The sequence below is a fragment of the Rhamphochromis sp. 'chilingali' genome (genome assembly GCF_963969265.1).
Source record: "Rhamphochromis sp. 'chilingali' genome assembly, chromosome: 19".
NCBI classification, from domain to species: domain Eukaryota; kingdom Metazoa; phylum Chordata; class Actinopteri; order Cichliformes; family Cichlidae; genus Rhamphochromis; species Rhamphochromis sp. 'chilingali'.
In genome coordinates, this window is record NC_137946.1 from 10,688,513 (window position 1) to 10,714,609 (window position 26,097).

Genomic DNA, 26,097 nt, shown 5'->3' on the forward strand with positions numbered 1-26,097 from the left:
ACTGTATTTATTCTTATTGTATTCTAATTTTTGCGTCATAACTTTTGCACTGTCCACTTCCTGCTGTGACAAAACAAATTTCCCACGTGTGGGACTAATAAAGGTTATCTTATCTTATCTTATCTTATCTTATCTTATCTTATCTTATCTTCCTTTAGCATTGTGATGAGCCTGTAAGGCAAAACTCGGGGTCAAATCTATAATGTATACCTGTTCGTTTCAGTAAGGCTCGGTAGATGAGCTAGCTACCTAACGGCTGTCGGCGCTGTTGCTAACACATGCTAACTATACCAGCTCTCCAGCTTGATGTGTCTGAGAGCTGATAGCCAGCGCACTGGCTTGCTTTGTATGATGCCGACTACAGTTTAACTGTCCATGCTAGCGAGCTAAGTGTGTGAGGAACGTGAAAGAAGAGAGGCTTGGCAGCACCCTCTAACACCACCACCACCACCACCGGCAGCATCCACTGGTAATCTTGACTACGGCTGTCTGTTGTCGCTAGCTGAAGTTCCTCCTCCGTTTGTGGATGAGGTAGTTTAGCTACTCAGACGAACCGGGGCGGCAGTCGATACATGTCTATCTGTCGACCACGAGGCGAGCTGCGAAAGGCAAATCTTGCAGTTCATGTTTCGCCAAGAGGTCGGTGTGGCGTCTTTTATTCCATCCTGTTCGTATCTTTTCCAACACGAGAAGAGGAATATGTCCAGATATAACATATACAGCCTGCTGGACTGGATCTACGGCGGGGTGGACCCCAAGTTTGAGGGCAACGGGGGCCCCGAGTGTGCTGCCTTCCTCGCTCCACAGCAGCGCATCAGCGAGAGTCTGGTCATCGTCCTCATCTCCTTGGTGGAGATTCTGGTGGCACTGAAGAAAATAAACATCTCCAAAGAGCTCAGAGTAGCCGGGAAAGACTGCATAAGGGCAAAGGAGGATAGTCTGGGCAAGAACCTGTTGCTGGTTACCCTGTGCATGACTTTCGGAGTGGAGGTTGGCTTCAAGTTTGCAACCAAGACTTTGATATATCTGCTGAATCCTTGCCATGTCGTCACCATGGTGCAGGTAAGCATGACACTGGAGGGAAAGAGCTGATGTGTGCCCTTTAGGATTACGAGTATGACTAGTGGGGATTTATTAGAAGATGTCATCTTCTCTTCCGAGCTGTCCTCTCAAAGCTGATGGGTTGATGGGGTATAAATTTTAGTGTGCTGGCTGGACTTCGAAGCCCTTGTTTTCATTAACTGGTTGTTGACCTGATCTCACCCATCTCCAGCTCTGGTGGAGCACCCTGATCGATATTTTGCAATCACTGTCTCTTAATGGCTTTATGGCGCCTTGAGATACATGAGCATGCTTTTTATTGAGCCATGCGAGGCTTAGAACAGGGGAAGAAATTATAAACTAATATATGTAGCACATTTAAAGCTTTTTAATAAAGTAATAGAAGCAAATTGATTCTAAAAACCACAGGAAATTCGGTAAGAAAGTACAAGTTTGAGCCTTGTTTGGACATCATTGTTCCGTGTGTTAGGGAGTTGGTCCAGTGCTGCCACGAAAGAAGACATCTCAAGTTCATTCCTTGGCTGTGAAACCAGAGCTGTCCCCCTCTTTGTCTCCAAATATTATTTTATGAAGCTGTTGTATCAACAGCCTGTAAGCCGGTGAGGTCAATTCCAGCCTGAGGTCGATGTCAAACTCTTTAATCAGCATTAGGGAGCTGTGTCTTTGCTTTTATGTGTTAAATAACACTTAGATCATGGTAAATGGACTGGTTCTTATGTAGCGCTTTTCTACTCATCTGAACACTCAAAGCGCTTTACTCAACTTGTGCATTCACCCATTCGCACAAGCACATTTTTCTAAGTGCTTTATAGCTAACATTCACACACATTCATACTCCGATGGATACACCCGAGAGCAATTTGGGGTTAGTATTGTCGCGAAATCGATCAATGTAGAGCAGTGAGACAAACCATGGAGGGCCCAGAAAAATAGGTTCCAGACATTAGTCACAGTTAATGGTACATCTTGTACATCTTTAATGGCTACAAACAGACATAGAACTTCTCTTTTCTATAACACCTTCCATACAAGGTAATAAACTTCAAGCCCTCAGGGTCTCTGGGGCTAATTATTGACTGTGGTCATCTGTTGCCAAGTAGAGTAAAATATAGTGAGACACCAAATGAGTTAAGGCCTCAGGCCTGACACATTCCTAGATTATATGTGTTATATGTATTGTAAGCATGCATGCAATCATCCTTCTATGTTCTAGTTTCCCTCAGCATGTATCACCTGGACAGTCACGCCAGTGACGCTTAAGACCCTTAATGAACCGAACATCAACTCGAAATAAGCACAAATATGCAATGTGTATGAAATCCTTCTGACCGTACTTGTAATAAAAGTTAACATAATGGAAGGATCCTCAAATGAACATCTTCAATAGACAACTTTAATGCAATATCAATATCCCAATAGGGCTGCCACGATTTGTCGACTAGTCACGATTACGTCGACTATCAAAATCGTCGACGACTGATTTAATAGTCGAAGCGTCGTTTGAAGCTTTGTAAGATCACAAAAGACGCAGGAATAAGTGGCAGGATTTAAGAGTGTAATAACGGACTGAAACAGAAGATGGCAGCATTGCATATACAAGGATGCCAGCTGCCGTTAAACCCCGAAGAAGAAGAAGAAGCAGCTGTGTCCCAGAATTCATAGCGCGGCCCAGCGCAGTTTCCAACAATGGCGGCAGCTAGTTAGTTTTAATGTTACTCTTATTATTCTTTCTGGGTCACAAAATAAACGTTTAACATATTTTCAGGCGAGAATGTAGCTGTGTAAACCTCAAATATCTGCTCAGTTTATCAGGACACCACATATTTTCAAAAGCGCTCCGACGTTTTCGGAGACATCTGTTACCCACTAGCTCGTTAGCGAGCCGGGGGCTAGGCTCACTAGCGCCGCGAGAACACCGGACTCCCCGCAAATCGTTTTCAAACCCACCGCCTCTTTCGCTACTCAGGTTAAATATATATGAGTCACTTAGATAACTTAAAATGTTATTGTTTGGCTTTTTTTTTTAGTATTTTATTTGTTCCTGAGTAAATCAGTTTGTCTGAGATTAAAGTTATAGTTTTTACACAGCTGAATAAACTCAAGCAGACAACTGATTATCAGAAGTGTGAGATGCTCCAGAATATACTCCAGTGTCCTGTTATATTTTAGATAGCAAGGAGTTTATTAAACTTCACCGAAACAATCTGCAAATTTCATTAAAATTTAATAAACTATCATCTTGTCTTTATTTTTAGTTAGCACAGACCTTAAACACTTAAAGCTGTAAGCTAATGATAGTTATATAAGAGCAGATGCTGCTGGTGCAATAAGCTGTAGTTTTACGTCCAATGGATGATGATCTGATTAGTCGACTAATCGCAAAAATAATCGGTGACTAGTCGGCTATCAAAATAATCGTTTGTGGCAGCCCTATATCCCAAGGATATTTGGCATGCAGACTAGGGGAAGCCAGGAATCAACCACCAACCTTCCGATCAGTAGATGACCTGCTCTACCACCTGAGCTACAGCCGCCCCATCATGAGTCAAAATATGCAGTACCTGCTTGTTTACACATGCAGACTGCTTGATCTTCATGGTGCATGACTGCCATGTGACAAGTCATCATGAAAATTGAAGAGTAGAGCAAAGCTGATGTGCTCAATGATGATGGATTTTTCAGGTTTCAGGGAGGTAGCATGACAACCAGCGGACACTGAAGAATTGCTGGCTGTGATGAAAAATTGACTGACTGTAGTAAAATGTCCTTGATGTAAGGGCGAGATGGACAGCAGTGTATGTGTTGTTGGTGTTAAAAGGGGTGTGATCAAATGAGGAAATGGGTTTTAAAAGGAAGTTGTACAGCTTTCACAACTTGTGAAAATCATCTACGTATAGATTTTTTTTTTCTCCCATCCAGAGGAGGGGTGGGTGAGGGGGTGTTGACACTGGCACCAACTGATTATTTGTAGCACGTGCTTGCTGAAGCTTGAATCTGATGTGGGGAGAAAAAAAGCTGGAAAAGAGAAGGCGTCATGCATTCCTGCATTCTTGCTTTATTAAAGGTAGTGCCTGTGGGCTCGGCTGTCTTTGTTGAACATTCTTCTAAAGAAATCGTGGCTTATTAATTGTTCTTTGTTTTGTTTCATGCATGCATGAGCTCCTATCGTGATCACACTTTCCTCATGTTGCATCTCTAGCGTATGGGTGTGGTTTTAATCCCTTTCAGGCCTGATGGAAACCTCAGATAAAAACATCTAAAGAGGGATGCAGAGCTCTCCAAGCACCCATTTATTTCCTGTCTCATTTGAGCTTGTTAAAGCTGTGCATCTGGAAACAATAGTGAGTTTCAGTTCACTCTTAAGTACACTCAATGAGGAACGAACACCACCTCTGTGCTGTTGAAAAGAAAATACCCTCTCGTTGCTACACTGCGTCAGTTTGCGTGCCTTTCAGTGTTGTTATGCAGCAGCTGGTTTTCATGACTGTTAACCAAATCCACATTTTGAAGAGGACTGGCATTATTCTTGAAAACACAAATTTGGTTTGCTAGTGAGTTTGATATTTTCCTTCTCCGAGCACAAAGCAATGCGACTTTGGGAAAATGTGGTGCTTGTTGGCACAGTCATAGTATCTGTAGGTGGAGGAATAGAGGCGGTGTCAGTAGGAGCTTTTACAGAGCAGCAAGTATGAGCAAATATCAAGGTGAGAAAGCCCCACAGGGGATGGAGTTTAGTGTGTGATGACTGAGTGCTTCACATCCAGCAGCACGGGTTTTTCGTACGTTTTCCACCACATAGTACCGCAGCAGTCATCGTGGCACGCTGAGGGTCTCCCGACTGATCAGTTTATTATCGTGTATTTCCGTTTGAGGCCAGCGGAAATGGGTGTGGTTCCATAAACAACTAAATCAAATAATGGGTATATCAAGTTGGAGAAATCTATATATGGAGGGGCACGCACTTTATGCTTCTTCTATGGCTTGCGATTGGTGCTAATACGAAGACAGTACGAACTTCCCCTGCCGTTTTATAGATTTCTAGATTTCAGAACTAGCTTGCACAAAGATAAAGAACAAAGAGCTTGAACATAACAGCTATTAAAAGACCTATTATACAAATTTCCAGGTTCATAGTTCTGTGTTCTGCTTATGATGGACCTCTGTGCAAACTGTTCATCAGTCCGACCTTACTGATTTACACTTCAATGGGGAATGAAAAACACCATGAACCCAGAAGGAGAAAAGTCCCAGCATTTATTTTTGTTTGTTTCCATCACGTATAATGCCAGCACTGACAGGTAGTGTCAGTGCTGGCATTAACTACCAAATGCCAGCACTGACATTTATGCTTGTAACCGCTTATGTAGGTTACGTTGTATGTTCTACATAGATTCTGTGTTGAACTCTGGTGCGGTCCCTCTGCTGTCTGAAACTGAAACAAGCCATTCTGTTTTTATCGACATAAAGAAGTTTTTTCATTGGCTCTCCCTCATAAATATGTTTGTACGTGAGCCACCTGCAGCCCACTATCACCTTAAGTGGATCAAACCAGTGAAACATTTAGAGTGAAAGTGTTTACACAGCAAGTCCCACAAATATCTTCATATAAAAAAGTGCAGTTTTAATAACAAGTCTGGTTTTCTACATGACAGAAATTCTGCTGTAAATGAAAGAAATCTGTCAGCATTTCTGAGCTGTAGCTCTAAGCTGTGTAAAATGACCAAAAATGTTGGTATCCAAGTTTTTCTTAATTCACAGACAGTGGATTCGCTCTGAAAATGGAAAATTATGTACTAAATAGTCATTATGTTATTTAAATGTTTATTTGTTACTTCAGTGCACTATAAATGGCCATGCAGGTCTTTATCAGTAGGAAAAGCTGTAGGAAAAAAATCCTATTTAAAAAATACAGTTAGTCTAAAATCCCTCTTTCACATTTTCTAGTGGGCCAGATTGGAGTCTTGGCAGGCCAGTTCTGGCCCCTGGGCCTTATGTTTGACACCCCTGGCGTAGAGCCTTGGATTCTGTCTGAGCTCTTTGCTTGTCATCATGAGTGTTCAGGGATAAAGGTTAAAGGCATTTACATCCATACAGTGTAACGTTTATACGCTGTCCAAATGAGGCATCGCCTGCCACTGGATTCTCCCTTTTTCTTTTTCTTCTTTTTTTTCCCACAAGTTAAAGACACACGACCTTCTTTTATCAAGTGAACTTTCTTCCCTTGTAGATCTCGCCAGGCACAGCTGAACTCGCAGCTAACAGATATCACGTGGGCACGTGATAAATGTTGCTGTCGGCTGCAGGAAACGTCAAGTCATCTGTCTGCAAAGCAGGTATCTTGCATTTCTGCAGCAGCTTTGAATGGATGCGCGTAGGCTGCCGATAAATGGATGTATCGCAGTATTAACAGTCTGTGTATGGCAAAAATAATCAGCACCATTATAACAGATCATCGGCCTCATCGTTAGGTATAGCCACATTTAATGTAGCAGCTGTCGCAATAACCCTGAGCATCACAGTATGTTTACTCATGTGCATCGCACTCGAAACACTGCGGCATGTCACTCTATGGTTGCACTCGTTAAAAGGAAGTCTGACTTATTAGCAATGATGTATTTTAATCTATAAATAACTCCTTTATCTTTCTATGCAAACAACTTTCAGCTGTACCCTTACCTTGACACAAGTTGGTACACACTGTGAAGGTAGTTTAAATGTCCCCATCATATTCGCCCATGCTGAACTATATTTGTCTGCAAGGTCATGTTCTCAAATTTTTTATTTATTTTGTCTTGTTGAATGACTGCTTTCCCTTTTACTCCCTGTAATTCCAGAAAATGCTTCGAGTCAACACTGGTTTGACTCATTACTGTGATTATACAAGTGGAGATAATTCTATTAACTGTTGTTTTTGTTGTTGTTGTTGGCGGGGGGGGGGCGGTATTATTGGTGCTCTGAGCTTTCTTTGCAGTCTAGACCCTTTCCCTGACATTTATTTACATAGTCATATTTATTTCCTCATATTAGTTCTCCACATTGTGGACACTCTGCTCCGTTTAGCCATGGGTGCACCGCTGCTCTGCACAGCCAACAGCAACATGCCTGGTTCTCCGCTCATCCACTTAAATATAAAATATCAAATATGGAGTTACCTATAGTTCGTTGTATGTTAATCCTATCAATTGCTTCATCTAGCTAGTTCTGGCTAACGTTAGGGCCTTGATATCAAAATATGTTTAAACAAACAACCTGTTGCTAGGCAACCAAGGATGCCATGAGCATTTTTCATTGATTTCTATGGGTGTCAAAATGACTCTTTTAGCAATTCTTTGTTTCTTGCACACCCTGAAATTCACTATATGATGAATGAACCCATTTTAGAGTGAAATCTGACATGCTGGTATTTTTATTTCTAACAGAATTACATGGGTTTGAAAATTACAAGGGTTCTATGATATGGGAGCATTTTGATGCACTTGTGTGGTTGAGGTTTGCATGTTTTAGTGTGGTTGACGACTACAAAAACACCCACTCGCAATGCGTTGCTTTTTGAGCACATGATGCACTGTGTGATGTGTTTCCTGCAGAGAAATCCTACAGCTGTAAACTGTGTAATAGACCACAAAGAACAAACTGGACTTATTACAGATTAGCTTCACCAGCTTTAGCTTCAGTGTATGTGAGGAGTGGGCCCAGTTCCAGCCTTGTTAATCCATCCTACAGCTCAGGTAACAAAACAGGCTCTCATATTAATTATGAAAAACTTGCTTCACACAATTCCGTCAGCACGCTAAATAGTTAACCAGCCCAGTTTGTTTGCTTTCAGCGGCAGAGCGAAATTCACACTGCATACCAGTCTGTCTTTTGTCACTGAGCTCGCCTCCTGGAAGGTTCATGGTCACAACTCTGTCAATGTTCACAGCAATCAGGAAGTCATTTCCTGTCAATGCCAATTAACTCAATGAGCATCGAAGAACATGCCAGTGACGACGCACGGGAGAGAACTGCGTTTCCTGAACCAGGAAATAAAAATATCTAGTACCTACTTATTAATTGATGGCCTTTCTCAGAGAGCGCAAATATGATTCATTTCTGTACCTTTTAGTTTGTTCAGTGAAAAAATGAACGTCAGATCTGGCATTAACTGACACCTAATTTTTACTGTGCATACCTGATTTGCATATTTTTGTACTTGCATCACAGCAGATTTTATACCTTTTTTTTTCCTTTCTTTGTTTTTTAATCCAGGACTTCTTTGAAAATATACAGCAGTCACTGGATTACACTTAAGTAGTCTTTCTCACCTATAAATAGGATCATGACTTCTTGGACCAGTGTCCCACCCAGAGATCAATCCTAGTTATAGGCTTAAATGGGATTTTGAATTGAATTAACACAGAACGTCTTTCCCTGAATACTTCTTGGATCAGACCCAACCTTAGCATAATTTCAAATGAACTCAACTTATTTTGATCGAGGAATATCAGTGTCCGTCCAAGGTTGGAGTGCCGGCATGACCACATGAATTTCTCTTTCTTTTTGCTTGCATAAAGTCAACAATCAGAAGTGTTTATGGGCTAAATCTTCTTGCTCAGTAATTTGCATGAAATCCATTTCTGAGTCTATTCTCTTGTGTGCTGTTAAAGTAGAGCTAATGGCACCGCTGGAGCCAAGACCTTTACTGCTGCCACATACAGAAAAGCATCCACTTACTTCTCTTAAAAATGTGTGCAAATACAACCCATTATAACATTTGACATTTTATGATATTATGTTAATGTTATTTGCTGAATGTTGACTGTCAGTTTTTTTTTTTCTTAGTTGGCTCGTACTGCAAAACTGTGGAAGTTGTCGTTATAAGAAAAATACTTCAGCGAATGTTGTGAATTATATACTTCTATCCTTCACGGCATTAATGTTCAAATAAAACAATATTTTGCAGTGAAGGCTGCCCTAAGGCTCTGGCTAACAGTCAAGCAAGGAGTGACAAACATAAGAAAGGCAAATTTAATGTTCTCCTCTGATTCTGTGATGCAAAAAGTGAACAAGGTCAAGCCGTTACAAATAAGTAAAGGATCAGAGGGTAAAGTGACACTAATGCCAAAAGGGTAGCGTTACACTAGCGATTAACAGGTGCCATAAACTGGTGATTGGCTGAAAGGTGATGGAGAAAATGACGGCATCACTGCCACGTTCAGGCAAAATATTAAATCGTCACACAATATCAAAACTGATTGACACAGAAGTGTTCATATGAGACTGAAATGAGCTAAAGAAACCTTACATAGTCTGTACAACCAATTATATGCAACATTTATTTGATAATAGCTCGCAACTCTATGGCATGTTTATTTTATAACGACTTCTTATTCATTTAAAATGAGAGACTTGAGGGCTCCAAGTTGCAGAACGTTGTCTAATTGCTTTGATAGCTCAGACATGAGACAAATTATCAAAGTGACAACGTTTAACTGCCAGCAACGTATTGCCAACCCCTGTTTACAATGGAGGCTGACAGTAATGACATCTGCAGGAACCAACAAACTGTCAGCTTTGGCAAGCACGTTTTATCCACGGCAAAACATTTTCACGCATTGTTTCCTTCTCGTGACTTTATTGTGGTGTTTTAAAACGCGAAACATGACTCACGTGTTAGAATGAGGGGGAAATATGTAGAAAAGACTGAAGATGTAAATATAACTATGAAAGTCTGAGTGTTTTTTAATAGTCCCACACACGCTGCAGATTAATAAAGTTGATAGGCACGCCACAGATCAATCCCGGAGACGCATTTAAAACAAAAAACAAACCAAATATATCAACTGTGTGTTTGGAGAATGAATCTCGGGTCAGTTTCTTTTCTGTAATTCTGTTTCCAGCCTTCAGGCAAACTAAGTTTTCGTGTGTCAGATGGTGTTTTGAACAAATTCCTGTTTGAACTATTCTCGGGGCCCAGTAGCCCAATCACCATGCACAGATTGCAGGCTGTCTTTTGATCCACTCTCCTTTACAAGAATAAAGTCAGATTGTTGGTAGAAATCATTTTTGGCAATGGAAATATATCAGGAAGTCACTTCACCTTTGTTTTCAAATGCTGCCTCCCTTTTCTTGTGAAAGCTGACTTCCAAGTAGTGAGCTGTGAACTGAGATTGTTTAGCATGAAATCAGCTCATTAGTGCCAACACCCAGCAGCTCTAATGCCTCAAATTCCATCCTAATTGTGGGCCTATCCTCTTGTCTGAACCTCTTCTATGTATTTTTTTTTTTTCTTAATTTGGACTAAGGAGACCTCACAGTTGCCTTTGGGATGTTCTGTTCAATGCTTCTGCTCTTGTGTTAGCACAAACTTGTTAAAGCAGTTCATTTTCTCTTGCAGAACTCGGAGCTGAAAGCTCTTAAAAGCCTTCGAGCTGTTCCATAACAACCGTATGAGCTTAATGCAATAATGTCGTTGCTCATTTCTCTCTGCTTTCCTCAACAGATCTTCCTGCTGGCCTGCCCGCCATGTAAGACAGCTATGGTTGTGTTCAGGTGAGCGTACGTGCACTCCTGGGTTCTTCCTGTTTAGTGTTTTCAACTTGTCGTCTACATTTAAGTTAAACTTTAAAGGTCTGAATTGGCAAAATATAGAGTTTTTTAGTGCAGACTGTAGAAAGGCCACGACTGCCATATGAGCCGCTTGTCCTGCTGAATGTAACGTCTAATGACTGGGCAGACAAAGCTCATGGTTTTTGTTTTCATATAATCCAAATTGTGGTTGACGTTGATTGTAATTACTTATTGGTTTCCCCCATAGTAAGCAGTTGTATAGTAATGTATTTGGGTTTATAGTCTCCTCTTCAACAACTCATCCGGTCTGAGCAGTTAATTATTCAGCAGAAATGACTCTGGTTTTGCCGGTGGGAACATGATGTGGGATTTACTCAGAAATAAATACAAGCAGGGTCACTTTCTGTTCCAGTAGCCCACGGGAGCCTCACAGTGAACACAGTGTACAGAGTCATAGCAACTTTATGAAACCACAAAAAGCTGGTTCTTACATGGGATAGAAATGTGAAACATGCCCCAATAAATATCCAATCGTTTGAAGAATTACTGAACTGCCAACATTATTTATCCACCAGGTCAAGATGTTCGTTCACATAGTCGGCTAGTTCATTTGTTGTCGTAACAACATATTTTAATTTGTCTCATTTATGTAAGAAATAGAGTCATGGCCTTTTGTTCGAGGCGCTTGTCATTTGTTTGTGTAAACATGGCATTTTACTCTGTGATGGTGGTGTGGAACCAGGCCCACTAACTGAAACATGCAAACCTCAAGTTTATTTCACCACATTTACAGTTTCAAAGTGACTGCCGTGTAGAATGCCCCAACTAATCCTGCTGCCCACCAAAGAGGGTTTGGTCTTCTACCTGCAATGAACACAGCACATAACAAGTTTAAAATAGATCCTTTTTTATTATTTTAATATTTGACATTTTTGATGTGCTACATTTCCTGTGACTGCTTCACAATAACAGTCACTGTACCTTTCTGTAATGTGAAGTAGTAGCTGCTGGAAACGTTTGCTTGTTGCGTGTAAAGCTCAGATTCTCCTGCAGTAGCAAATGGTAAATCTATGTTTAAGATTACATCTTTATCCCTTTTATGTATGAAGGCAGTTCAACAACCACTGGACTGTACTTGCCAAATAAAAATTGTAAAATTAGCAGGAGCAGCGTCATATTAAATAGTTACTACATAAAGTAGAAGTTTACGCTACAACAGTATCAGAGGTTCAGGTCTTGGCCTATGACATGCAATTAATTACAGTGATGGAAAAATATAAGGTCGCTAATGCTCGTTACGCTTTGTAAATTTTGAATTTGAATGAACCGCTTTTCAGAAGAGTGACAGCCGGACTTATTTGAAGCGGCATTACTTCGGCACTGCTGTTTTCCCGGCGACCTCGTCTGTCACAACAGTTATTTTGGCTCATTTGACAAAAAGAGCAGTCACAGGAGATAGATGGAGCTCCACACTCTGACACACATGCTCCTTGGCTTCTGTTCTGTATTTGGAGCCTCTTAACATTAATGTTAGTTCAAAAGACACATTTTTCCTTATGCTGGGTTTATTTATACAGGTTTACTAAATAAGCATCGCAGCTCCCACTAGGAGCAGATAGGCTATATGTGTGCGCTGGATGGTGCAACTAAAAGCTTCAAACCAAATTATACTAATTAGTCTGAATGAGTAGATGGATGCACTGATTTGTTAAATCGTGACATCAAAGCAAATTTATTTTGAGAGTGATCGCCTGAAACTTTACTGACCTGACTTTAGACAATAAGCGCTCCCACAAGAAACTGACCTTGACAAAGAGTAAGAGACAGCTGCTGCTAACAGCATCAGGGAGGAGTCTGATTGGTTTTCGGCAACATGGGATAGAATCTAAGCTGTCCTCCACCTGTTCCTCTGTCCCTTATATCAGCTGGAATTGATTCATATGTCAGTAGTGGCAGAGTCTTCTATGGGTTGAATGCTTTGGGGAGGGCAAATGGCCTGCAGAAGTCAAGAGGGGAGTGTAGTAATAACAGCCCTTTTCCCTCCCTCTCCTATTCTGTTTTTTCCTCTTTTCTTTCATTGATGATAAATCTGAAAGAGATGCTTTAGACAGACTCACACTTGTTAGAAAGCCTTTATTGTTTTAACCATAGCTCAACCCCGGTAACTTCTCTCCTCTGCGCTGCTCTGTGTCTGGAGAGGGAAGAGAGCAAAGTGAAACCAGAAGGACAGGAGAGAAACTAACATGACTCAGAAAGGTTTACACAGATTAGGTAAATAGCAAGTGACCTTGTAGGTATTTTTAATGTCTGACATTTTTATTGTTTTCAGGCTGCAGGTCCACATGTTGAATGGTGCATTACTTGCTTTAATGTTCCCTGTAGTCAACACCAGACTGGTAAGTAGACCGTGATCTTCAGATCTCATTTATGAGCAGCCCTCTTCTAGCCTTTGTTAGGTCTCCAAGGTGTACAAGGTTAAGTGTCGGACTCACTGAGCAGCTAAACGAATGTTATCACTTACCTCTGGAACGGCGATGTTGTGTTGAAAAAGACTACACTGTGTCTGTGCAGGTATCATTGGTTTCCTCTATAATATCGTAAGCTCTAGAACTTGCTGTGTAAAGAGACCTATGATGATGATTATGTTATGATTTGGCGCCGTATAAAACGATTGAATTAAAATTGAAAGCTCTGACTCACTCAAGGCGCAGCTTGAGTGGGTGCAGGAGATATTTCACAAATTTAAACTTGATCTGTTTGAATGAAGTCACTTTGGTAAGTTTTAAACTTAAAAAAAAAACCCAGCATAGCCATTAAGACTAAGTGCTTTTCCTTTTATAACAGTTCTCACAGAAATAAGGCTGAGCTGTTCTGCCATATCTGCAGTTCCCTATCAGATAAACTTGTTTTTCTCAAGCAGGGAATGAAGGCTTACACAGCTGTTTTGCATTTTATAACATCAATAAACTTTATGTCAGTATTTCTTACAGAGCACAGTAAACTATGATTGCACCCTGAACATTACGTGCCTGCCAACCAACAGGAAAAGAGGCAGTTTACATCAGTCACTTGTAAATTAAAAAAAACACTGTGGACAAAGATCTCATGTGTTTCTTGAGTTATACCATTAAAGGGAACCCATATTATGCTTTCGTGGTCGACACAGTGGATCATCTGTCTCCATCTAAGCCTGTTCCTACCATTCTCCTCAGTCACACCAACCCTTTACATGTCCTCCTGCTTTACATCCATAAATCTTCTCTTTTGCCTTTTCCTGCTGCCTGACAGCAGGACAAACAAAGGGTGTAGCCATATTCAACATCTGTTGTTCAATATTTGCACTGCATCTGTCCTCTGCACATATCTAAACCATCTCAGCCTTCCCTCTCTAACTTTTGTCTTTAAAATGTCCTTGAGATTCACTTGTTTCTAAACTATCCATCTATCTTGGGCTCTGCAGCTCTTCCTGCTGTCTTTTTGGTTGCGCCACTGTTTCTAAACCAGACATCATAGCAAGTCTGACTGCAATCTTGTAAATCTTCCCTTTCACTTTTGCTGCCATTCTTCTTTCACAAATCACCGCGACACTCGTCTCCACCCACTCCACCCAGTTTTAAAAAAACAAAAAAAACATGGTCAACATATGTACACGTAATCCCTGAGAAACGAAAGCTCCAACTTCAAACTGCTGTAAACACTCAAGTTTCATACAATTTTATTATTATTATTATTATTATTATTATTATAGATTTTGTATGATGACAGTGATCATTAATGAGGCCATACATTTTTAGAAGAAAGGTGCCTTATAAAGGCAGCTAAAATAGACAGACGGTGTACCTGCTGTTCTTCCATCTCTTTGTTCACTTGGGTAATGTTCTGTCATGGTTGCTTGTTAAGCAGTAGCATAGCTGGAGACTGTGAGGCCACAGGTCTTTAAGATTTCAGGGCCCAGAGCAAGTTGGGGGCTGTTCTGCTGTATCTGGGTGCTGTAAAAGAATTAAAATGGTTTGTTTGCTTTTCATTTTCTCAGCTGCCATTTGAGAAAGAGATCTATTACATCCAGCACTCCATGATGTACCTGGTGCCTGTTTATCTTTTCAGGAAAGGAGGTAGGTGTTTCTTCATTCTGACTTTTCACATGTCAGCCGAGCAAAGTGATAATATCTCCATGGATGGATTCACTTTTTGTCTGTGTCATTTGAGATGCTATGGATACCAGCTTTTTGTTTTGTCTGTTCAGTGTCTGTTAATGAAAGATTGTTTGGTCATTTCCACTTACATAGATGATACTGAAGAGCAACTATAAAACCAGTTTAACTAAAAGGAGTTCTCTAAAGAGCTTGGAAGGAAAAGCGTCTGGACTTCTTTAAGTTGCTTGAAGACGTTTCACCTCTCATCCGAGAAGCTTCTTCAGTTCAAAGTTCAAATGGTGTCGAATCCCAGATTTAACATGTGTCCTAGGGGAGTGTCCCCCCAAGAGGGTCATGAACTCCCTGTTGATCCTCCACCTAATCACACGAGCCAAGATGTGAAAAGGGGTGTAGGTCACAATCAGCCAAGGTTTCGGGTGAACCCGCTATAAAAACCTAGCTCTTTAGACTACAATGACCTGGATGACATAAAAGGAGTCTCATACAACCATATACAGGAGGCCCTTTAATACAGCTAACTTTCAAACAGTACTACTAAATTGCTCAATCTCTATATAGCAGATTTCATACTGCTTATGGCTGAAAGTACTGCACCTCTTACATGTTACATCTATAGGAACTGCCATTGGTGCTTAATGTCAGAGAAACCCATACTACGAAGCACCAACTGCAGTTTCTGTGCTGACGATAATGTCAGAGGAGGTTTGGGACTCTGCAGTTATCATGTAATTTTGACAGCAAATTTTGATTTAGTTAGGACCTATTTGGACCATTAAAACAAACACACACACACACACACACACACACACAGGGGCAGATCAAATGTGCTCATCCAACCTTACAGTACAAGGAGATCACTTCCAAACTTGTCCTTTCTTTCAACACAACTTGATTATGTCTGAATTGAATTGCATCTCTCCAGAATATTTTCGTAAAATGTTTAATCACTGAAGTGTCAGTACATTTCATCATAGTTTTTGCCCTCCTACATTTGTTTTTATTTAGCCATCTTCTTATTTTCGCCCGATGATAAAAGTCATGGACAAAAACTATGACGAAAATCATTGGTCAACAAAATTAACAGTGGTGTCAGAAGAGTGTTGGTGAATTTTGCATATAGTGCATTTCAACAGTTGTGAACCCCACTCTGTAGCTTGGCATGGGCTGAAGTTTCTGTCGCTCCTAGATGCAATAAGACCTTTTACAGATAACTGTGAAATTTCATCCCTCCCAGACATTTCAAACACTGACTTGTTGCAACGGTGGCTTCGTATTACAACAGAGCGAGTACAGAGCTCTGTAAAACAACCTATTTTTCTGCAAGTGTTTGTGTATGTGGTAATAGGCGCCAAAACACCTGAATTTCAAAGATTAAAAGACTTTGTCCCCCTTGTCCATGTGGTGTCCCGACTGACAATGTCTGTGGTAAAACTTTGTGCTTACTTGTAATTGTCCACTAAGGGAAAAACCAGTGTGTCCAAGCCATGTGACTGCACAACTTTGAAAAAAATTCACTGACAGTTATTTTGTTCACACACCATCACTTGAACCCAACCACCAATCCCCATCCCAACCCGTCATGGCAGATGCCTACCCCTCCCTGAGCCGCCTTGTGCCAGAAGTTTCTTCCTGTTTAAAAGGGAGTTTTTCCTTCCCACTGTCGCCAAGTGCTTGCCCATAGGGGGTAATCTTTTTTGATTATTAGGCTTTTCTCTGCATTATTGTAGTGTCTTTACTTTACAGCGTAAAGCTTGAGGCCACTATTGTTATGATTTGATACTGTATTAGTTAAAGTTTAACTGAATTATTGGACTAATTTTTTGATTATTTGGCAACAGTAGATCTATTATGCATTAGACATTATTGAAAGCTCAGTAAAGCACAATAGAGAGCCTTTGAAAGCTGGATATGGACTTGGGTTTAAAAAAGCGACCAGGTTATAGTTTCTGATTATGGACTTGGTGAGTGATGCCTTTTTTTGTAGCTCATGGTGATCCACACTCAGTTATGTTTACTCTCTGGAAGTTTCACTTCTAGTTTGTTAACTAGTCTTATTTCCTTGTTGTGTGCCTCTTTTTGATTTTGCCAATCTCAGTAAACTAGTTAACATGGTTCCTAAAAATTGTTTATGCAACGTGTTGTGAATGCAGACAGATTTGAACATGAGCACAGCTCTTACTGAAGACATCTGAGCTGTTAAAACCCAGGGGTTGATAAAAGGAACTAAATGAGTGAGTCTAAAGCAGGACATCAGTGGGAGCAACGTTTATTCAACTTTATTCAAACCTTGATCTGTAAGCACAGATGACAGTTCATCTTGTTTAACTGGTAAAACTGACATCGATGCAAATTTTCAAGCTTGTAACCCAGTAATAGAATAGAAGTGCCTGATCATGTTTATTAGCAATGTAACAGTAGAGCTCAACAGATGGGGTTATTTTCTTGCCTATGCAAATCCAATTCCAGAAAAGTTGGGATGCTGTTTAGCATATAAATGAATGCAGAATGCAATGGTTTGCAGACCTCAAAGCTGTAATTTCTTCACAGTAGAACACATTTTAAATTCACACATTTTACATGTGAAAAATATTAGCTCGTTTTGACTTTGATGGCAACAACAAAAAGTGAAAATGGGCAGCGGTTCTCCATTCTGCGATAAATTGCATTTCAGATTAATGTTCCTCATCTACAGTGCATCTCTATCATCAAAAATTCAGAAAATCGGAAGAAATCTCTGTGCGCAAAGAACACAGAAAACCAATATTGGAAACCTGTGATTGTCATTCCCTCAGTGTGCATTGCATTAAAAGCAGGAATGATCCTGTCAGAGCCTAATTTCTGTCCCATTCATAAATGCAGCTTAAAGCATTAAATTGCATTACATTTACAGCATGCCAATATCTTCAGAATTAAGGTTGTACAATTAGAGCACATTTGATACGACTTCCTGGTACTTGTCCTCCGAATGCCAGCAATGAGCAAACAGGAAAAGCCAGTTTGACACCATATCCTGTTTCTTGTTTTTTCTGTGGTTCCACTTTCTCTCTATGAACTCTGCTGACGTGTTAAGGACACATAAAAGAGGAAGTGTATAGAAATAGCTTTTGGTTCTTCTCTAGTTTACATGTCGTCAAACGGGTGGCCAGGACTGGCACATATGACACATTTTGTGTGTTTGCTGTCTCTTTAACTCAAAGTGTTTCTTTTTGCAGGTGTGTACAAGCCTGAGCCTCTGGGAGATATGTGGTGGGCTGTGCTCTCTACAGGCATCCTGTTCTTCTATCACTTCACCTTCCTGCAGCTCCTTGGCCTGGTAAGATGGAGCCCTCTGCTGGACACTGTGTGCTATTTCACTATATTTTTATTACACCATCACTGCCTTAGACATAAAGTTGTGGTAAAGCTTTAAGATTTAAAAAACAAACAAACTGAAATTGTAGGTTTTTGTTTTTAAAAAAAATAATAACATAAACCTAAAAAATAGTAGTTACACAGGTACAGAGGGAAAAAAAGTATTTCAGCATTGGCCTAGACTGTTAAGGTCTAAGCTTAATGAGCAAACCCTTGTGAAAATACTAGATATTTTTGTTTAGAGTTCACAGTGTAGCTAGAGCTGTTCATCCATTCACCCATCCACTCTGTCATAGGAGGGGTTGGAGCCTGTCTCAGCTGACATTAGGCGGGGTACACCACCCTGAGCAGGTCAACATTATCGCAACCATTTACTCTCGTATCCAACTTAAAATGACCAACACGCATAACTTTGAACTATGGGTGAAAACCCACACGAGGAGAACTATTGGTCAATTTAAAAGTGAAGAAAATGTATATTTGGATTTAAAATTATGGCCTTTTATCTAGAGCTAAAAAACATTACACACTGCAGTTGATAAAATGGAGCTTAGTTAAGTACTCTGGATGATTTCTCATTGAGCAACATGCATACTTTTCCCCCAATATGTCCTGGATAGTTAATCATCTGCCAATTTTTGGATTGGTCTGCAGCAGGCAGCTAAACAGAGACAGCAGGTATAATCATTGTCATGTTTTTAATCCATGCATGTCTGAACTGGTCCCCACAGTGATGCACACATGTTAGGCCTGTTTCTGAACATGCGACGTGCTTATGAACACCAACAAACAACCTCTTTTTCCCATTTTACAAAGTTAATACTTAAATTTTCACATAAATAATTTACAATAAGTAAATATTAAAACCGAAAGAGCTGATTCAGATCATTTTATACCAGCTTGTACAAGCAAACTGTAGGTGCATTTCCTTTATACTACTCTTAAAAATAATAAGTGAGTAATAAAAATAAACTAAACAGGGTGTCACTGGGGTAGAAAGGGAAGAGTGAGGTTTATTTGTAATAGAAGCAGGAAAATTTGGCAGGCGTAGGCTTCTGAGCGATGAGGGCCAAACTGTGACAGCACAGGCTCAGAGCTTCATGTGGACTGTTGTCAGCATGCTGTTGGTAATACTTATCAAAATTCTTCAAGGAAGGACAACCTGTGTACCAGTTGCTGCAGTTGCTGCAGATGATACAAATATCCTGTTGTATCAAATCCCAAAGGTTCTCTATTGAACTGAGATCTGGTGACTGTGGAGGCCAGTGAGTACAGTGAGCTCATTGTTGAAGAAAGCAGATTACGGGGTACGCTGTGATTATAGAAGGATGGACACGGTCAGCTCCCTGTTTGGCTTGTTCATGCAGGCTGTGGTGTTTGAATCGTGCTCACTTTGGTACTAAGGGGCCCCACCTGTGCCAAGAAAATATCCACACCATTACAGCACCAGCAGCCTGAACCACAGTCTGACTCTGACTCTACCATCTGAATGACACAGCAAAAATCAAGAGATCAGACCGAGCAACGTTTTTCTAATCTTCTGTCCAATTTTGCTGTGCAGTGAGAATTGTAGCTTCAGTTTCCTGTTCTTAGCTGGCAGCAGTGGTAGCCATCCGGTTAAAGGTTTGACATGCTGTGCGTTGAGAGATGCTCTGCTGAATACCTACAGTCCAGCCATTCTCCTCTGACCTCTGGCATCAATGACACATTTTCACCAGCAGAGCTGCTGCTCACTGGGTATTTTCTTCTTTTCAGACCATTCTCTGTAAACCCTAGAGATGGCTGCGTGGGAAAATTCCCAGTTGGGTCAGCAGTTAATGAAATACTCAGACCAACCAGTCTGGTGCCAACAACCACATTCAAAGCCACTTAAATCACCTTTCTTCCTCATTCTGATGCTACGTTTGAACTCAGATTGTCTCTACCATGTCTACATGCCTAAATGGTATTGAGCTGCTGCCACGTGATTGGCTGAGATATTTGCATTAATGAGCAGTTGAACGGGTGTACCTAACAAAGTGTGTGTGTGATATTGTTAGTCATAAATCCTGAGATATTAACACCTAATTATTGATGATCCACTGATGCTCCCTGTTTGGCTTGTTCACAACTTTAGAGTTTATAGTAAAAAATTATGCAGCCTGTTGCCTCCAAATTGATCTCCTATTTTGGACCAACATTCAGTTTATTTTCTGCTGGATGCAAATCAGCATTATTCCCTAACAAAGCAATTCATCAGCTTTAAGTTCCAGGGTGTTTCTGGCACAAAGAGGGCAGAGAGTAGCTGCTTGATTGAAAAATGATAGTACAGAGTAATCAATGAATTGTGATTGTAAGGCCCACAGTGCTGATGTTTGTCTTTTCTAGCATGTGCTGACTAAATGGTTGTAAAACCCCTGAAAATCTTTAGTAATTACAATGATACGACTCATTCAACAGCCGGTTAATAAGTCATGGAGGATTTCCAGGCAATGAAGTCTGACATCAGTCAATTAAGTGTCTGCTTTTTGGAGCTGAAATCTATTGGAAGAGAATGATTGTAAAGATATGTACAGCAAAGTCAACCATAATGTTTGCTTAAAAAAATTAAAATAATGAATTATCCACTGGATAAATTTGGATTCATATTGGCATCAAATTAGGTCTTACTCTGTCTCGTCTCTGCTCTCCTCCAGGCGACTGAGGTCAACTTGAATAACATGCTCTGCCCGGCTGTGTCCGATCCATTTTACGGCCCTTGGTACCGGGTTTGGGCGACGGGCCACCAGACCTTGCTGACGCTCATCCACGGGAAGCTCCTCACACTCCTCTCGCAGCACAGCGGCACCGCCTGCAGATACCTGCTGGACACACTCAGACTGCGCAGCAAGAAAGTTGACTGAATGTCCACGAAGGTGCATTCAGACCTAGCCTTTCACTCCTTTTACTCCAAATGCCTGCTTTTACAGTGTCTTTTTTTTTGTCTTTCTTTTTAAATCAACATTTTAATGCATCTTTTAAGACTTGTTTCACAGAAACAAGCGAGCATTTCAGGGCCAGTGAATCTTCGTGTCATTCTTTTAGCGTTGTAGTTGGCTTGCATGCACAAACGTACCGGGCATTTTAAAGCTGGCACTTAGAATTGTGGCGTTGGCCAGATTTTAGCCCTTGTTCGTTTTTTTGTTTTTGTTTTTTGTTGTTTTTTATTTTCAGAAATATGTCAGCGAATTTGTGGCAATTACTCCAGCTGCTTCTTTTTAAGCTTTGAGGACAGAAAATAGGGGTCACCCAAATGTCACTACTGATCTCCAGCTGTTACACTTTTCTGATTGTTTTCGGGGGGTTTTTTTAAAGTTGCACTAGATCATATGTTAGCGAGTTTATTTGCTTCAAACTTGAACTTTGGAGCTGAATGAAAATCTGAGCAGTTGTAAAAGTTACTGCCTGTGTATAGCGTGAGGATTTCTGTTTGACACTCTCAGTGTTGTTACGACTGAAAGCTTTCTGGCGTTCTTCTGTTCCCACTTGACTCCACGGCTGTGCGGGTTATGAAAGCATCGCCGTGGAGGTTTCTTTTGCCTTTCTGTCTCCAACTTGTTCAGATCATTCCAGTTGTGATAATCAGGGGACAGGAGGGTGTATTAGATGCTGCGACTCAAAGCAGTGAAAGAGGATCCAGAAATCTACAGTGGGATGTTAATATTATCTCTGTGAAGGAGTTTTTTTGTTTATTAGTCTTTGTTTTATTGTGCCGTTAGACCATAATAAGTGAGGTATAATCTCGAGTGGGAGGAATTCGGTGTTTCCCAAGATAAAGTGTCTTTCTGGGTTGGATTAATGTATCTTACAAAACATCCATTCTCTCCACCGCAACTGTAACGAGCCACACTCCAGTTTGTATTTTAAGAAATGCATCTGATGTTCTGCATCAGGTCACTGTGGGTCATTTATTCATGGCCCGTTTGAAAGGAAGTATTAACTGATAAGTTAGAAGATGTCAGTCATGGTATGTATCATTTCAAATATGAGGGATGTGTGTGTATATTACTGTAGCATATTCTAAACTTCACTGCAAAGAAGGGATAAGAGGAACTTTTGTATTTCTATCAGTTTGAGTGTATGTGCTGTATTGAAAATAAAGGTGATTGTAGCTCATCACAGTTCTCCTTGTGTGTATGTTTAAGCGTGTATTTTTTGCCTTTTAACCATGTTGCTTGCGTTAGTATTAAATCTGACTTTATTCTGCTGACGACCAACAGATATTACCACTTTGTGTCTCCGTTAATACCGTGATCATGAATTGGAGCTCGCCAAATAGACTGGCATTGTGGGAAATGTGCATATTGTTACAAAGAGCTGAGAAGATTAAGAGGATTTGCCATGCAGCCAGCATGGAAGTAAAAAGGTATCTAAGCTCTACACTGCAGAAAATGCCCTGCTTCAAACAATATAAATTATAATTCAGGATTTCACACCACAGCGCTCATGCTGATAATGAGGTCCATAGTTTTTTGTGGGGTTTTTTGGAACTGTAATACATATTTTTAAAGTTTTTCCTCTGTGCACTGTCACAGTGGATTTTAAATCAAGTGTAATGAAAATAGAGACTTTTAGCTTTAATTTAAGGTTGGCTAAAACAAAATTTGCATCAGTTTTTTAGGAATTTTTGCAGAACTAACTGTGCAGACTCTTTTTGTCTGCCACATTCTAATCTGACTTTATATTGGAGCGGTTTACACCGTGTTTTCACATTTATGGGGCAGGACGGTGGTTAGCACAGTTGCCTCACAGCAAGAAGGTGCTGAGTTCAATTCCACCATCACGCCAGGGCCTTTGTGTGGAGTTTGCATGTTCTTTCCGTGTTTGTGTGGGTTCTCTCCGGGTACTCCGGCTTCCTCCCACAGTCCTAAGACATTCAGTTAGTGGGGTTAGGTTATTGGAAACTCTAAATTAGGTGTGAGTGCGAATGGTTGTGTGTGTCCAGGAGACCTGTCCAGGGTGTACCCTGCTGGGATAGGCTCCAGCGCCCCCCCGCGACCCTGAAAAAGGAGACGTGGAAGTGAATGAATTAGGCATGTGTTGATTTCACACTGAGACAATTTTAAAGTCTAAAAAGTGTCCTTGGGTGTTCATGATTTGGTTGATGTTGTTTTTCTGAACCAATGAAAGAATACTGTAGTTCTTCTGTGACCTTACAGTGAGCTGCTCACTGCTTTTCTTATTTGCAAGAATGTTTCAGATTGTTGATTTGGCCACTTCTACATTTCTTTTCTTTTTTTTTTTTTTAATTTATGAGGGCCTCCCTCATTTGTACTCGTATCTCTGCGTACATCATATTGAGAGTTTTGATGAAAAGCTACAAATTGCACATTTATCACTTGGATCAACTCTATTATCTGCTTAATTTCTCATAGAATAACAAGGGAACCGGTCTGAACCTGCCCTACTTGCCCATCAATTATCCAATTGCTTTTGTCTGACAATGGGAGACTATAAAAATGGATGTAATATGCTTGTCAAATATCTTGAATTTATTTATTTTTAGAAAAAAAATTACCCAGCATGACATACTAAGTTCATTATTTTTATGAATTGACTTAAAACTCAGACAGAACAGAGAGACCGCAAAGTTTAAGAGCTGATCTAATTAAGCTCACTAGAAATGAGCGATGGAGGTGGCAAAGACCAAATTACTCATCTTGTTAGATTCAAGATTGACAACCACCGTCGGCCTATTTTAAAAACCGGTTTTCTCCCAGTCCCACCAGTATTGTCTGTTACTCTCTCTGCAACCTTGATATCCGTAGGAGCATATTTGACAGGCAGCAAGCACAACTCGACAACAAACAGTGACATGCTAGATTAACTTTGGACAGCCATCCATCAAACATTCTGCCCCTATTATTGTTGCGCCTGTTAATAAGGGTTGCACACACGTTTCATACACTGAGCACAAACTGTAGTAACATAGCCAGTATAAAAGGGAACACCACAGCCAAAAACCAACTGGATTATTCAAACCAAATATCAAACCAAGTTGAGAGAGAATCCTAAACAGTGAGCTTGTCAGAGACGGTGGTGCTATGCTACAAGAAGTTACTAACAAAGTCTCAATTCATGTAGCTACAAACTAGGGGAAAAAATTTTTTTTTATTTTTTGTTAAAAAGCCATCATCACAAACCAACTGAAGGCTAAGATTAAATAGGGAGACCACAAAATTCATTTCTTCTCATTTTACATCTCTGCAAGAAGGGAATGAATTTGTCCTAAATTGTCAAACTGTTCTTCAGATAATAAGACCTTCAGATATACTACAAAATCCGTTTGCTGCCAAGTTGCAGCATGACTCATGAGCACTCAAGCCTCAGCACTGTACGTTACGGTTGGCTGTTCTCTCTGAGGCCAGACAGGGTAAAAAGCTTTAAGTGCAGCATATTGACTGAAGTGAGCTGCAGAGAGTCTTCACGGGCCTGTAGCACCTCATGATTCCAGACAGTCAAGAGTGGAGGTTGATCTAAAACCACCGCAGTGGCTGCAAAGAGACGCTGGATTACAATACACGTTGCTCTCCTTGAAATACTGGTAAGCAAAGTAACATACTGCTCGGCCAAGGAGGGAACTTTTTGATTTGTTACGGTTGATTACGGAACTCGATGGCACGTTTTGTAACTCTTGGCACATGACGTATAATAATTGCTCCGAATTATAGAAAATTAATCCAAGAGAAATTGAAAGAGGTGGCGTTTCTTGCATTTACACCACCACCATTAATTTCCCTCACTCACCGATATCATTTATTCTGGCAGATGGAAGCCCGGAGGCAGACTCAGGAGAGAATGTGATGTGTCGGACAGATTTGACCTCACGCCAGGGTTCACGTGTGCTTACATGCAGGCAGCAGACTGAGCCACTCAACTGTCTCTGAGCTCTTAGCCCCAAAGTGTCATGTAACAAGTATTTTCAGATACACCTGCCCAGACTGTGACGGGAGTGCAGCTCAGACATTTCGGTGGGAGAAATAGTAGAAAAGTAGAGCAAGTATGTGAAATCTCTTATTATGTTCACAGCTCCACACAACCCCTAACACACACACATTTGCTTTTTTTTTTTTTTGATTTATTTTCATGAGAACACAAATATAGAAATCTGTCAGATGATGCATTAATAATGATATCCACTTTCTAAATATAGTGTAGATTCTACATGCATTTTACAACAGAGAGAACCGCATAGCGCTGCTTTTATGTCTCATTGCAGAGATGCTTAGTTTGACTTGTATTTCCTATATATAATTAGTATAAATTATAGCATATGCAGTGCTATGCAAAAGTCTTGACCCACATTTCTTTACAGTTTGCAAGGAAAATGGGATATCAGTGCAGGGATTTATTGAAATGTGCCAACATACTTGGAAATACATTGTTAGGCACAACCTGAACTCTTTTAGACAAGCTCTCTTGTAATTTCTTTAGGTAGCCTTTAGGAATAGTTCTCCCGGCTCATCGAAGGACATTCAAAGATACAAAGGAGTATTATGGCCAGATTAAGGAAAAATAATATTATTGTTAATTTTGAGAAAAAGTCAGAGTCAAAATTTAGAATTTAAAGTAGTCGTTTCAAGTCAAACTACTGCCATGGCCGCTCTACGCATGTGACCAGCTCTCATGTGGCTTCAATAAACCATAGACGGATCAGCTGAAGTGCCAGAGGTGACTGCTGTTTTGAATTGGTGCTATGTAAATAAAATTGAATTGAACAGAATTTATGCTACCACTTCTTCTTGTTTCCTGTAATGTCCATTTTCCTCAGTTTCTAGGGAGACATTGCACACCATGCTCAGAATCACCTTAGTGTACAAATACAATTTTGTGCCTGTCAAAAGTGTTTTTGTGACTGGTTGCTAGCACCTAAAGATAAAATTAAAGCTGGTTCTTTGCTAAGCTGTCAGTTAAGTTTAGGCACAACACTGGTTCATCCCTCGAATTTTTTTATGCTTGAGGG

General features: G+C 40.4%; 1 protein-coding gene across 1 annotated transcript; it reads left to right on the top strand.

Moving 5' to 3' along the window:
- Window positions 1-217: 217 nt before the first annotated feature.
- On the top strand, window positions 218-21,316 carry tmem164 (transmembrane protein 164). Its single transcript, XM_080867805.1, has 6 exons — window positions 218-1,062; window positions 10,544-10,593; window positions 12,941-13,007; window positions 14,645-14,723; window positions 17,978-18,078; window positions 20,792-21,316. Exons 1-6 carry the CDS (start codon window positions 625-627, stop codon window positions 20,996-20,998), a joined length of 942 nt encoding a protein of 313 aa, XP_080723931.1. The 5' UTR covers window positions 218-624; the 3' UTR covers window positions 20,999-21,316.
- The last annotated feature ends 4,781 nt before the right edge of the window (window positions 21,317-26,097 follow it).